Source organism: Grammomys surdaster, unplaced genomic scaffold, assembly GCF_004785775.1.
Source record: "Grammomys surdaster isolate TR1022 unplaced genomic scaffold, NIH_TR_1.0 126121, whole genome shotgun sequence".
Taxonomy (NCBI): domain Eukaryota; kingdom Metazoa; phylum Chordata; class Mammalia; order Rodentia; family Muridae; genus Grammomys; species Grammomys surdaster.
This window is the reverse complement of record NW_021620929.1, coordinates 4117538-4133007: the sequence shown is the minus strand read 5'-3', so window position 1 is coordinate 4133007 and position 15470 is coordinate 4117538. Positions and strand designations below refer to the sequence as shown.

The window sequence follows — 15470 nt, the reverse complement described above, 5'->3', positions numbered from 1 at the left end:
CCATTTCTTTCAGTAGAAGTTTTAGCTTTTGGTCAACCCTTCACTGCAGACGCCACCCTAAAGGCCTCTCCAGCGTCATCTCCAGCTCTTGCCTTACAGAATCCTTGAGCTCGATCTCATTGTCAGAGATGAAGACGGAAACATATTGGACCCTGATAATACCAGCGTCATCAGCTTGTTCCATGCTCATGAGGAGGCGACTTACAAAGTCACAGAGCGCATCAAAGAAGAAATGGTGAGCTTTGTTCAGTAGCCTTTGGTCAAGCGAAGCTGGCATTTAGCACATCATAAACCTAAAATAATAAGCTACCGCACTGTTATTCAAGGGGCCATCTGGTCTACAACTGAGATGGACGGTAACAATGCAAGCTTTATTATGTTTTTGTACTTAGATCTGTAAGTCATTCAGCAAGCATACCACAGGTAGTTAGTTAAATGCCAGGCAAATTTCCCCATCTCCTGGAGCATTTAGATTCTAGAGTAAAGAAGAGAAGAAAAGTAGCAAAGATGTAAATTAATTAATTAAAAATTAATTGCAGTTGGTGATAAAAGGCAATAAAGTAGGCACTGAATTAGGAGATGCTTTAAGAGGCAGGAAAGGCCTTTTGTAGGAATGAAAAAATAACCTGGATACCACCAGTACTGGGGAGCTCTGGTGGCCAGTGCTCCAGGCAGAGGGGACAGCAAGTGTGAAGGCCCTGAGGTAAGACCCAGTTCTGAAGAAATCCAGTGTGGGCAGGGCATGGTGTGCTGTGGGGAGTGGACTGATTTACAGAGCTAGGAAACAGAGTCTATCCAGAGTCTGCTCCTCTAGAGCAGCCCGGGGTAATTGTGGGAAAACATTCAGATGTCAGTTTCAGTAAGACAGCAAGCCTTACTGAAGTTTCAGCAAAAGACTTCAAGGAAGACTAAATCTGATTTATATTTAAAAATGGTCACTTTAGCCGCCATGTGTTATTTTTATTATTTCAAACTTTCTTTTTTAAAAAAAAAATGTGCAGATAAAAACATCATGCACTGAAGTAAATTATTTTTGAGTAAGTACAAAAGTAGATTTGATAGTGAAAGTGTAAAATAAAAGTGTGAAGCTTCATGGCTTCAGAATGGCTGCTCTAACTGTATCGTTCATTAAAATGTATAAACTTGGGGTCTGGTTAATTGCTATGCATCTTTGGGAAGCAATTACAGTTTTAGACTTATGGTGGTACTGCTTTCATGAGGTAAAAATTGCTTTCTCGAAGCGTCACTTGGGCGGATGGTAGTAGTACATGGTGGTGTATATTCCACTCAACAATTAGCATTATCGACAATGGTACCACTATACAAACTTCATGCACCTTCCTCATCCCTAAGCCCCAGCAACCTCTAGTTGTATTCTCTTGCTAGTTCTGACTCTTTTAGAGCTTCTAATAGAATATCTATTCTTTTATCTTGACATTTTTGACTCAGCATATTGTTCTGGGAGTTCTTTTCAATGCTGAGCCAGTATATTGCTGACCTAATGTTGATGTGTTTATCCCTGGCCAGTCTACATTATGGCTGATTGTAGGATATTTGAGTAGTTTCCAATGTGTGACTGGCATAATGTTAAGAGCATTGTCTTGGGTTTTCTATTACTGTGTTAAAACACCGTGACCAAACGCTACTTGAGGAGGAGAGGATTTAATTACCTTACAATTCACAGGACACACTCCATCACTGAGGGAAGTCAGGGCTGGAACTCAAGGCAGGAACAGAAGTAGAAACCATGGAAGAATGCTGCATACTGGCTTGCTCCTCATAGCTTCCTTAGCCTGCTTTGTTATACAGCTTAGGAGCAGCAGCCCAGGGGTGCCACTGACTCCAGTGGTCTGTGCCATCTTCTCTCAACTTGCAATCAAGAAAATTCTCAATAGACTTATTGATAGGCAATCTTATGAAGGCATTTTCTCAATTGAGGGTCTTTCTTTCCAAATGATTCTAGCTTATGTCAAGTTGTCATGAAACTAAATTTAAAAAACACAAGCATTTAAGAATAGATTCTCTTTATAGCTTGTGCTCCTTATGCTCCTAGCTTCATGAGGGAATTGTGGGAGATCTCCACAATGGTGAGATCTCCAAGGATAGGAAGACCAAAGCAAGCAGAGTCAGAGAGAAAAACCTCAGACTGCAGAAGCTTGCTGTGGTAAAGGTGGTTAGATGCTCGAAAATTCAGGCTTATAGAGGGAGGGGTTCCTCGGGACTCAGAGAGCTTTTCTGCTGTTTTAAGTGGCACTGGAATAACATGTTATATCTTCCCCCTTTCTTCCTCTTTCTACCCTTCAGTCAAAAGACCAGCCAGATTATGGGATTTATTCCCGGATCTCCTCATCTCCTACACACAGCCTCTACGTCTTTGTGAGGAACTTTGTGTGCCGAATTGGGGAGGATGCCGAGCTCTTCATGTCTCTCTATGACCCCCACAAGCAAGCGGTCATAAGGTCAGTGGGTCCGGTGTGTCTAGACCGCTCTACCTGTGGGAAGTCAGAGTTGGAAGTTCACAGAGGATCGTTCTCCTCAATCGTTTTCTGTAGAGTAATTCCTACCGGAAAAGAAACTGAATTTCTCTCACAATGTGGGAAGAACCCCTTTGGGGGCTGTCGGGGGCGAATGGAAGTGTTATTTGACACTAGATTTGTTTTCTCAGTGGATTTATGGTTACGATCATGTGTTTTGGTTACCAAAGATTATGAGATTCAGACAAACAGTAATTTGTAGACTAAACATGCCTGTCGGTGAAACGGGAGCTGAGGAATGAATGGTGAAATGTCTCGGGCCTCCATAAAAGCTCACATCCTTGTTCTGGTGTTTGACTTTCCTTCACCCTAACTAGCTGCTAAACATTCCTACTCCTGAGTCTCCCTGTTTGAAAACCATAACCACTGGTCTCTCTGGCCATTATTTTCAGGCTCCGGTGAGGAAAAAGTACATGTTAATATGGGCCCAGCATACCAATAGGCTGTCATCAAGGCAACTTTATGTTGGCTGTTCTTGGGAACGGAGGAAGTGAGGGCACTCTTGGATACCTCAGCTCAAGGAGGGAAATGTCTTTGGAAATCTTGAAAAATATTGACAGCCATCAGATCGATCCTCCTCACCTGTGCTTGTGGCTCAGACAATGCTTGCCCTAGCTGACCCTCATCTGACTCTGTGTGGTGGGGTTTTGGAGCACCTAGTCCCCCTTTGACACATTAGAATGGAGTGGAATCATCCTATTTCCGTGTTTATGGAGAAAGTGCCGTTTTCCTAGTTTGCTGTCAGGGTGACTAGACGAAGTCATGGGCAGCGCCTAGTGAACAGCGGTGCTTTAGTAAAGGTGGTTCACCAGGAGACGGTCATATGTGGTAAGACTGTTCAGCTCAGAAGACTGACTGTATGGAGGTCTGTATTTGATCTCATTTGATCCTAGTATGATATTTAGGTGAGAAGGTGAGACTAGGAAAAGTCAGGAAACTTGCCCTTGCCCAAAGTCATACGTGTTTATAAATAACAGAGCTGGCTCTTGCCTTCTCACTTTCTCTCTGTCCCCTCATCCCTTTCCCATTCCCTTCTCCCTCTCTCCATGTGCTCATGGCCAGCCCCTGCTTCTCTCCTCTCTCCTCTCTCTGCTTCTCTCTGCCTCTACTACCCTCTTAACTCCTCTCCTTATGCCCTGAATAAGCTCTATTCTATTAAAAAAAAAAAAAAAAGGACAGAGCTGAAGTTTATACCCATGTCCACTTGACTTCAAAGATAAGTAATTTCCCATGTAATTTTTCCATCCAGGTATGAATTGTATCACATGTCTTGTATGATCACCATCAAACTTTCAACACCGTTATTGTGGAGAGCTAGACTTTATTGTACACCTAAGTTCCTGCCATTCACCTGGCTCAGTCTTAGTGGATATGATAATAAAACTAGATACTTGGTCATATTCAGTAGATACTAGAAAGATACTAGGTCCTGCTTCTGTAGGCTCTTTTACCCATGTGTCATAGACTACTCCCTATCTCCTAATAATTGTTAGGCACCTGACAAAAAGGTCATCACAGCACCATTAGGGCCCCAGTGTCCATTAGAAACATGGCAACTTGGGTCTGCATTGGTGAGAGTGCCTGCCCCCTGGCTCATGCATTGATGAATGGCCTCAGTCAGCTTTGTGGAGGGAGATGATAGATCATTGAGATGGCCACTTTGGTCCATAATGTACCACCCTGGATGATGGTACATGTCTGAGTGGTGCCCCTGGGAGTGCCAGGGACACAGGGTGGCACTTAGGGAGAGGAGAAAGGAGGCAAAAAGTACCAAGATCATGAAAGTACCAAACAGGAGAAAACAAGAAGAGAGCTGGGGATGGGGCCGAGAGACCTGGGACAGTCCCTGTGTCAGTCTGACTCAGGTTAGATACTCTTTCTCTCAAGCTGGAATCCTCTCTATTCCTGCCCAGTCTAGCTACTGTTAATCTACTATCCCAAGCAGATGTTAAGGCATCCTCTGTTGGGGTTCAGACGGGAACTGGAGGCAACTTATCTGGACCTGATCTTTCCAGGTCAGGACCATTTGTGGCCAGGTTCCCAGGATCTCCAAAGAGATCTGGCTTGGAAATTAAAAGTACAATTTTTTTTGTAGGACAAAGATGCTGCAGCACAGGCAGGAGGCCAGGACTGAGCTTATGTCCTATGGAATCCAAGAGGACGGGGCAATCTTTCCTATCTTTTACCCATGCTGATGGTTCAGGCCTTCAGATTCTATCATCAGGTCTTCTCGGGCAAGGATGGAACGGAGCAGGCACAGCCCTCTAAATTGCTTTTCTTATTTATGATTACATTTCTCTGAGAAGGAAATTGCTGGTGCCTGCTGTTTAGGTGGAATAAGCTGGTCATAAAGGGGACTGTACCATGTGATGAAAAGTGCTGGACAGAACCCAGCCGCTTCAACAAGAGCAACCTATAAATAACCAAGGGGGATCATTTAAAAATGTCTGATAGAGCCTTCTTGCTATCAATAGCAAGTGTCTCATTGATAGCAAGTTTGCCATCCATCCCACTGAAAATTTTAGCTTTTACAAAAAAATGAAAAAAAAAAACTCTGTACATTTAATTTGATTGCATTTTTAACTCTAAGTTAATTGAAGGCTGGGCTCCATCTGCTCTGGGTTCCGTGCCTTACTTTAGTTTTGATCCTGCTGCCCTATTTAACCTTCTGTGTGAGTCTGGCTGAGTAGAATGATTGCCATCTCAGCTATTCTAGAGTCTGAGGCAAAGCCACCCTTGGAAACTTAGCAAGACCTGTTCCAAAATCAAAATCAAAATCAAATTCAAATTCAAATTCAAATTCAAAATCAAAATCAATCAAAATCAAAATCTTCTTCTTTTTCTTCTTCTTCTTCTTCTTCTCCTTCTCCTCCTCCTCCTCCTCCTCCTCTTCCTCCTCCTCCTCCTTCTTCTTCTTCTTCTTCTTCAACAACGCTCAGTAGTTGAGCACTTACCTAGCATGTACAAGCTCCTGGCTTCAATTCTCAGTGTTTTTTTTAAAAGCTAATAAAAACAATAAACTGACAATAAAACTCCAGATAAATAAGGAAATATCATTATGAGTGTAGGGAAGGAGAGAGAGAGAGAGAAAGAAAGAAAGAAAGAAAGAAAGAAAGAAAGAAAGAAAGAAAGGAAGGAAGAAAGGAAGGAAGAAAGAAAGAGAGTCTAAGGAAGGCAGTTCTCTTTTACTTGGTGAATTATTTTATGCTATCTACTGGAATTGAATTTGGTTACATTATTATTTTATATTTTATTAATTCAAATTAATGGCTATTTATTGTCATGGGAGACATTAGAAAAAAGGAGACATCCGGCTTGCTCCCAACCTGACTGCCATGTTCCCGCTCTAAGTTCCCACACTAATGGAGGCACAAGCTGGCCAGTGGCCCCAGTTCAGGACTCACAAAATGTTGGCATGGTTGCTGCCTCCGCCAATTAGCTCCGTGGCATCCATGGTTCTAGGCATGAACCCCCTTTTTTTTAACCAAATAGATTTATATATCAGCAAATACTCAATACACAAGATGCCCACACAATTAGAATTGTTTCTCCAAATATCTAACCTTGATAATAACGACTACCTTTGATAGCTAGAGACACGAGGGTAATATCTGCCTCCATCTCTCCTCTCCTTCTTCCCTTCTGCCTGTGATTTTTCCTCCTCCCAACTCCTAGCTCCACCCACCTCTTCTCTAGCCAATGACAGAGTTCCACTGCAAATACAAGGGGCAGGAAAGTCCTGCCACAATTTATTGGCACCAATTGTATGCTTCTGTATGGTATATAACATCTAATTACTCATAGTACAGCATTGTATTATATTGGCGCTGGACCTCTCAGCCTTCCTGGCCTTGGCGAACCAATTATATACCCAGGGTATATATAGTTGCCAGTAGAGGTCAGATGGCAAATAGTGATGTTCGAGTCTTGGGGGAATCTCTGAGTGACAAGTTGCCACCATCCCCTTATATAATTCTTCACCGAATTTCCCTTACTTTAGAATCCTTTAGAAGTTTATTTTATTTTATGTGTATGCCGATTTGTATGCATACCATGTTTGTGAAGATGCCTACAGAGTACACATGAGGATGTCAGATACCTTAGAATTGGAGTTACAGGCCATTGTGGGTGCTGAAAACCAAACCATAGTCCTTTGCAAGAGCCCCAAATGCTCCTAAACCCTGATCCATCTCTCCAGAGCCCTTCTATTAAGATAGAGTTAAAAATCCCCAAATGGCCTACATGGCCCGTTTGCTCTGGGTTTCCTTTTAATTTATCCTCTGACCATCTAACTGTTCATGTTCCTTCTTAGATTCCTTTCATGACCTTTGCATACATCTTTACCTCACCGGTAACCTTTCCTTGTGCATGCTCAACTTGATTATGTTTTTTTTCCCTTAGCAAAGATGTCTCTGACCACCTAGATTAGGGCAGGACTTTCCAATGTACATTCTTACAGCATCTTGAATGTTTTCTTTACAGGACACTTGCATGTCATTATTATGTAGTTGTGAAATAGCATTAGAATAGTTTATTCAAATTGTATCAAAAGCAGAAACTGTAGGGTCCATCACAGTATTAGTAGAAACAGTTGTACACCCAAAGGATGACTTCAAGAATCCAAATCCCGACTCAGTCTCAGAAGGAGAGCAGACTGGAAAGGGAGAAGTGTTCTCGGCATTCTGCAGAGCCTGCTAAAATCCCCTCCTTTCTCATCTCTGACTTTCTCAATAACCTCTACAGGGTATGCAGCTGCTCAGCAAAAATATTAGGCAGCTGTGCCAGAATGTTCTTAGCAATTGGGGAGGGAAGGTGTGCGTGGATACACATATGTTCATAATTCTTTCCCCCACTTAATGTCTGTCTCCCAACATAACTTATCTTTCAGAGGGAACGAACATATTTCTCTCAAACACTGCTTTGTCTCCAGTAGCCGCAAGGGTGCTGACAGTATAGCTAATGCTCACTCATGTCTTGAATGGATGCTCCACCTGTAACAGGCTGCTACTCTTCCTCCCACAGTGAGAACTATCTGGTGCGATGGGGCAGCAAAGGATTCCCAAAGGAAATTGAGATGCTCAATAACCTGAAGGTAGTCTTCACGGTGAGTGTGCACTCTCTGACCACTCTGCTCTCTACACGCCCAGTGATCTGGTCTTGGGAAGATTGGGAAGGAGGCTGGCTGGGCATTGATCAGGATGGAGCATGGATTCTGTGCATAGCTTTGCTTCAGGCTTTATATAAAGCATCATGTGTCTCAAGGATGCTGTTGGGAATACGGATCATCTTCTTTGCTCTTCCCTCTCTCTACCTGTTTCTGACTCCTCTACACACAGACAACACAGTGTTACGTAAGCAAGTGTACCTCTCTGAGCAACAATGGCTAGTTAAACCCGGGCACAGAAGATAAATTATTTTATTTTTTAGTTAATTCACAATAAATATAATTTTCTATTTTTGGTTCAGGCCTTTCTAAAACATGTCAGGAAAAAAATAGGACCTTTTTAAGAACACTGGTTTCCTTATTCAGTTGAACATTTTGAATATAATTAAGGTCGTAGGTAACTAAAGACCTGGCAGGTCCTTAGGAGCATCCTTCCGAATCCCAGTACTTACCAGCATGACTTATATGTACAAGGCTAAAATCAATTGTTATTTGGATGAGTTGTTTCTGAGATTGAATTTGACCCTTTAGGTCTGAGTAGGGGATGCAGTGAACAGAATGAGATAGGGGTTAGAGTTTCTAGCAGGGACCCCTCCCTTGGCCTTTCTTCACTAAGGGTACTAGCATTGTAAGTCTTCTCTAGGGAGAAGACTGTGTGGTTTTGTGCTCCATTGCCTGCATTAGAGAAGGAAATTATGGAGGAGGAGCAGGGATGGGTTTTGGCATTGACCAAACTGACGAGTTGGATCCAGAAGTGACCGACATGCTAGATTAACCTACCTTGCTCTACAATGATTTTCCTGTTACAGCCCATTAAGTGCAGTGTCTTATGTTACATTGTGATTAGATTGGAGTATAGTTGATTTATTTTGTTTGTTATTTCCTGAAGAAAAAAAAAAAAGGCCAGAGGCATGGAGTGGGATCATAGGTCCTCATTGCTTGGACAGAGTTTTCTTGGCATATACAAATGTGCTTCAGTCTTTTTATCTATTACTAGTTAGGGGGAGGGGCCTATTTATTTGCTTGACAAATAGGAGAGTCCCACAGGGCTTCCTGATTAAACCAAGAGACAGATGTTTCATGAGATGAGGGAGGACAGGGAATCAATCAGAGCTTCGTTGTGGAGAGGACCAATCCATGATTCGAACATGAAGGAAAGGGCATGGGTGAGTTTGTGTCATACAGTATTAGTGAGAACAGGATCCTGGCTTCACGATACAGTGCCACACCTCTGCTTTGCAGAACAAGTGAACTTGAGACCTTCAGTTGAGCGGTTGGACAGACTAATGCTCCCCTCCCCTCTGTTAAGATGATTGACATCTCCATTCGGGAACATGAAAGGTCATGGTGTTCTCGTGTTTTGCATGGATTCAAGAGCCACATGAAAGCTCTGCACCTGCAGTGAACAAGCTGATGTGCACCCCCCCCCCCCGCTTTCAGGTCCGGTACTGTGAGACCTGAAATAATAATCGATTATTATTAATAATTAATATAAAATTATTTTTATTAATTTTATTTTAAAACTTATACTTTGGACTTAACAACATTCTAACATTTGGAGGGGGACGCTGTGGGGGAAGCAGAACAATAAAATGTAAAATAAACACCACCTGCTATAATAAACAGGTGCATTACCATGGCTTTCAATTCCCATCACTCTTTCCTGGGCTTCAGACAGCAGGAAGTAGGTTTTTTAAAACTCAAAATTAATTAATTAATTAATATAAAATTAATAAAATAATAAGTAAATAGTAACAATGTCAGAGAGCAATCCAAATAACACAGGTAGTTAAAACGGGGTGACATGATGTTGTATGTATGTCCAAGGTACTTTCAACTGGGTGTCACAGTGACGCTTGCTTAAGCTGGACTTGAGCTACGACTTGGCAGCTGGGCACTAGTTGGCATTCTTTCTCTGCCCTCTGGATCCTTGCCTTTTCTGGTCTCCTCTTTAGGGGCATGACTGTGGCTCCCTGGGCCTGAGAAGCTGGCATCTGGATCTGGATGATTGCTGATGTCACCTCCATCAACTTCCTAAGAGTTTACCCTCCTAGGCCCACAGTAGGAAAACGGGATGGACCCTGAGGCTGCCTGTGCTTTAGCCCAGTCTGAAGCTGCAGGAAAGAGGGATAGGAGGTGAAAAGCACACTACTGCACCTGGCTGTTATAGTTCTGCTTCCCCCCAAACGTTTTTGTAAGACCAAAGCAGAAATGACTGGGGTTAGGGGCAGCCAATGACTGGAGCCTATACTCTCAGTAAGGATTGCTGGTTTACACACCATCCCAAGAATTCTCCCTGAGCTGTGAAGTGTATCCAGGCAGTTTGCTGTGGTAATAGAATATGCAGACTTTCTAGGGCCTGGGGTGGGGTCCACCCAAGCAATTCTTAAAGGACTGTGTTTTCCTTTGAGGACAAGTGACATATTTCCTTTGGATGTGGGGAGAGGGGATCTCAGAGCTTTACAAGTGTATCTAGTATATTAGTTTGCTAGAGCTGCTGTAACAGGCTTCACAGATTGGCTGACTTGACAGGCATTTATTATCTCAGAGTTCTGGACACTAGACACTGGCAGCAATGTGCTGACTGGGTAGGTTTGTCTGAGGGCAGTTCTTTGGTTTGTAGATAGACAGCACCTTTCTCCATGTGTCTTGTTCATGTGTTCATTTGGGCATACATGTGTGAGTATGTGTGTGTATGTGTGTGAGAGAGAGATAGAGATAGTGTGTACGTGAGAGAGTGTGTATGTATGTGTGTATGAGAGTGTGTGTGTGTCTGTGAGAGAGTGTGTGCACGTATGAGAGTGTGTGTGTCTGTGAGAGAGTGTGTGTGTATGTGTGTGTGTGTCTGTGAGAGAGTGTGTGTATGAATGTGTGTGTATGTGAGAGAGTGTGTGTATGAGAGTGTGTGTATGTGTGTCTGTGAGAGAGTTCATTTGCATGTGTGTGAGATGGATAGAATGTGTGTGTTTATGGCTTCTTGACTCCGTGTTATATTGGAATTAATTATATTGGATGAATCCATTCTAATGACCTCATTTTAACCACATTGTATCTCTAAGAGCTAACTTCTAAACGTAGCCGTGCTCTGAGGTGCTGAGGTTGGGGCTTCAGTAGAGCAATTCTGTGTTGGTGGAAACCATTCAAGTGTCAAGGCCTCAATGACACTGGTATGTCTCCCAAACACATTGGTCTAGATATTTCAAAAATATAAAAACACCTTAAGGGGAGGGGACAACTAAGAATGGAGTTCATGTTAAATGCCTGAGAACAGAGATCTTGAGCATAGAAAGAAACCGATTATGCAGGAGAATAAGAGGCAGACATTTTTGAGGTGGAGGTGTGTTTAGGAAGAAAGATCCAGAGCTTAAAGAGAGTATTGTATATCTCCAGAGCAATAAAGCAATCTTTGTGGATAAAAATAGCGAGGATAGTGAGGAGTCAGCTGGCGAGGACAGCTGGGTGTATTATGTCTGGTCCCTTTCATGTCAACTCAGAAAGATGAGCACCAACAGGGCAGGAAACAAGGAGCTATTAAAGTTGTTGGGTGGGGATGAGAAACAAAACAAGACAATACCCCCAAAAAAATCCTCAACCTGTCTTCCGAAGATAAGTTCCTAGACAGTTCCAGAGTGCAATGGTTGAAGGAGGCATGCAGGTCCTCTGGGACAAGGCAGGGTGCAGACGTAGCAGGCTTTCTCAGGTTACCCTTGTGCTCCTGCCTTCTCTTTCTCCCTGATTATCGGGGTGACTCCAGCACTAAGGGAGCCCTTCTTTACTCCACCAGCCGGTGAAAGGAGAGCCCTTCATAATTCAGGGGTTTTCAGGAGCAACTTAGAAAATATATGCTTGAATTGGCAGGGAAGCAAGACAGCTGAGAAAACCAGAACTTCTGGAGTACAATTTTGAGCAGAGTTCCTTCTTTGGCAAGAAAACTCGGGTTTTGCTATGAAGGCCTTAAACTTAGCCCACGGATGTTATGGAAGACAACCTCATTTGCTGAAGTCAACTGACTAATAAGGATCATAGCAACATGAAGATTATTGTTTGGCCAGTCACACATCGTAGCCTAGCCAAACGGGAACAAGGGATTTAACTGGCCCATGTCCTTTTAGGGAGATTTGGGGCATGCCAGAGACCTGTCTTATTCTCAGAGACTCTGCTCTCTGAATTCCCTCTTTCTCCTATCACTTATGGTGAAAGGCAGGGGCTGGCTGCTCTGACTGGGTGCTGGCCCTGATGTGAACTGGTGGCTTGTCCCCTGTGCATATGCTCACAAGAGAATTAACTCATGGTAAGCTGCTCTTTGGCAAGGGCAGGCCAAGGGTTGCCTGCCTAAGCCAGCATAATAGCATGTCTTGCTGTTTCTGCCCCAGCTCATCTTAGCTGGCAGGGAGCCCCATGAAGATGGGGCAGGCATCTAAATATATCGAAGAAGGATGATGTGATGCTCAGGGCATGCCTCCATGCTGCTGCTTCAGTTACTAATCTCCATTCCAGAGTCACCAAGGGCCAAGGTTATGATCCCGAGGAAGCTTTCCTATAGGGGAAGTAGAGATGTAAAAATAGCATCATTTTAATAGTATTTGAGCAAACTGTCAGGGATCAGATGAGATGATGCAGCGGGAAAGCTCTGGAGTCCTGCCACTCAGGATCTTGGCTGGGTCCTGCCTTCCTTATCTGTCCAAAGGATGTGGTGATGTCATTTTCTATCTTTCCTAAGATCAATGGTGTCATTAAAATGATAATCACAGTTCTTAGAAATGACAGTTGCTTTGTCCCTATTTTACATGTTTTTATTAAATGCACAATCATAACTGTTTTCTTTCCTGCCCTTACAGGATCTGGGAAACAAAGACCTCAACAGGGATAAGATTTTCTTGATCTGTCAAATAGTCCGCATTGGGAAGATGGATCTTAAGGACATTAATGTCAAGAAGTGCACCCAGGGGCTGAGGAGACCCTTCGGGGTGGCAGGTGATGACTGATGTCCTGCAGTTAGATCTTATTAGAGCACATGCTTTATACGGCTGAATTTTGAAGATTATTTCTGCACCTCCACCCCTGCAAAATCTGGGCCGAGTGGCCCTTCATAACTACATTTGTGGCGGCTAACCAAAGTCACCAGTGACTAAGTTCAGATTTATGAGAAGCTTGGCGAATAATGTGGTCCTGAGGTCTTGCACAGAGCACCCAGAACGCGGTGCAGTCTGAGCAGTTGGTGCCTCAGTTCGCTATTGCCTGTGAAAAAGGAAGAACAATACGCTCCAGATCTAATTACGGGGAGCAAATCATTTTGAAAAAAAAATAATAACCAGAATAGAAAATGCAGTTACACAGAGTGAGTCATGCCATCCATCTGAGTTCCAGATGAGAACAGACATTCAGAGAGTGGGGGCACTGTAGGGTCCTTATGTGTCGCCCGGAGCCACGCAGCTCCACCTTTTCTCTGGTGCTGGCTGTGTGTGCACCCAGAGCTTCATCATTCCTGCCCTACTTTTATGGTTTATGGCTATCTCCCTGGCTATTAGTGGAAAGAACTATTATTTACCTAATATATTTTCTTTTTTAATTAACATACTTTATTTCAACTAAAGTATATTTTTCTCAAAAGATGATTTAAAAACTCATGACATTACAATTGGATATACTACTTTTTTTCCCTCACTATTAAAATATAAGTTGGGTGGGGCGGGTAGCTGGAGGGATGGCTCAGTGGTTAAGAGTGTTTGCTGTTCTTCCAGAGGGTCAGAGTTCAGTTCCCAGCACCTACATCTGACAGCTCATAATCACCTATAATTCCAGCTCTAGGGCACAGATGTTTACAGACCTCTGCACCCATTCCTACACATGTGTACAATCACAACCAGATACATAGTTATGAGTAACTAATAAAGCAAAGATTTCAAAACTGATAAAATATAAGTTTTAAATCAAGAGCTCTTTTAAATTCCTTTATCTCGTCCATTTTGTTACCTTGGGAGACTTCCTTCTGCCATTACAAGTCTCCTGGCTTTCCAGTCATCTTTGGCATAGTTGCATATTCCCTATGAAGTCAGTTGGCAAGGTTCAAGGATTCAACAGTTCTGTGTATGTGCCATGTGCATGGTCGTGGAAAGAGGGTCTTTCATTGGATGCTTTGGTCCTACAGATTTTCTGCTCCTGGGTTTTGCGGAAGAGAATCAGTACACACAACTTCAAGTTGCTGCTCAACTTGTAACCATTTCCTTTGCCCTCTACTATACCTTAGCCCCCTGCCCACGTCTCATCCCTTCTCTCCTGTTTTATAATCTGCCCTTCTCATCAACCCTGCCTGGCTTAATTAACTATTCGTTCACTTCCTCTGTCTTTCTAGTTATGGACATCACTGACATCATCAAGGGCAAGGCAGAGAGTGATGAAGAGAAGCAACATTTTATTCCTTTTCACCCGTAAGTCAATCCTGTGTATCTCCAGGCTGTCCACCCTACTCTTACTTCTGTTCTGGGTGAACTTGTTCTTTACCTTAGTAAGGGGGTAGGCAGGCCTCCCAAGAGAGCATCATGACCTGTTACTGATCCAGAGACTTTTACTGAAGCTCCAAAGAAGAGTGCCAGGCATGGGGTTGAAGTGGTTGACAAGGTCAACATGACTCTGCTTATACTTTAGATGGGTAATTAAGCAGATAATCAACCAAAGCTTAAGGCATCAATTACAAGCATAGCAGGGGCCACAAGAGTGTGAAGGAGTGGCCTGTTGGGAGTCCCTTTGTGGAAGCCACATATGTATCTGTGACAGGAGAAGCAGGGGCAACCAAGGAGGTAATTATAATTTCCTTGCATGAAAATGACTCCATGTTGAGAGGAGTGTCAAGATTAAACACCACAAAGATTTCCAGGTAATGAGGCCAGTGACTCTAATCAAGGTGAGTGACTAGGTCTTATTAGAGCTACTGAAGTCGTTGTTATCTTCCAGAGAAGACATTCATGTTAAAGATTGGAGATCTTTCCTGTCACATGAATGCCTACAACTGTGGCAGTCATTGGTTGCCTCAAATTGCAGAGCCATGCTGTTTGTGAAGAGGGCATTGCTTTCTCTGAACTGACACAGGCAGGCTCGCCTTTCATCTAAGTGGTACTGGGGAGCTTCCTTGTGGAAATGTAGGACACAAGATGGAGACCCCCATCTGGAATCACAAGAACATTTTTGCTCTCTTTTCCTTCCTAGGGTCTCAGCTGAGAATGATTTCCTTCACAGCCTTCTGGGCAAAGTCATAGCTTCCAAGGGAGACAGTGGAGGGCAAGGTATGGAGTCACCATTATACAGAGTCCATGTACGATGAACTTACTGCAGCTCAGAAACCTCTGATATATCAGTAAATGGACCCAAGTCCTGGACTTAGATAGTACAGTAGGGCCACTGAGAGCATGTGGCCTAGAGAACTACAGATCGCCCACTGAAACATAGGCTGGGCATTTCCTTCATGAATAACAGTGAGGAGTTGCTCTCTTCTTTATGTGTCAGGCCCTTCACGTTACATGTGATTCATCCTTACCAAAGTCCTGTGAGACAGTAGCTGGCATCCCCTCTGCTTTAGAAGACCTTGGGTGCAGAGATGGTGATAACTGTCAGAGGCTGACCCTGCTATAACTGAATGTTGCTCAGAGCCCCTGGGGCTGGCCTGTTGCATCTGTGAATGTATCTGTTATTTCAGTAGTCTCCTACAGGAGAGATGGAGGAAAGGGGATGGGAGAGGAGGAGGAGGAGGAGGAGGAGGAGGAGGAGGAGGAGGAGGA

The 15470-nt window shown here is 43.4% G+C and overlaps 1 protein-coding gene across 1 annotated transcript in view; it reads left to right on the top strand.

Moving 5' to 3' along the window:
- The window catches only part of Dock2 (dedicator of cytokinesis 2), a 414603-nt gene that overhangs the window by 57298 nt on the left and 341835 nt on the right, over positions 1-15470 (top strand). The window contains exons 7-12 of the mRNA XM_028756478.1: positions 100-235; positions 2305-2459; positions 7557-7638; positions 12537-12672; positions 14051-14126; positions 14902-14978. Coding sequence (XP_028612311.1) covers positions 100-235; positions 2305-2459; positions 7557-7638; positions 12537-12672; positions 14051-14126; positions 14902-14978 — 662 coding nt within the window. The remainder of the gene's footprint in view (positions 1-99; positions 236-2304; positions 2460-7556; positions 7639-12536; positions 12673-14050; positions 14127-14901; positions 14979-15470) is intronic.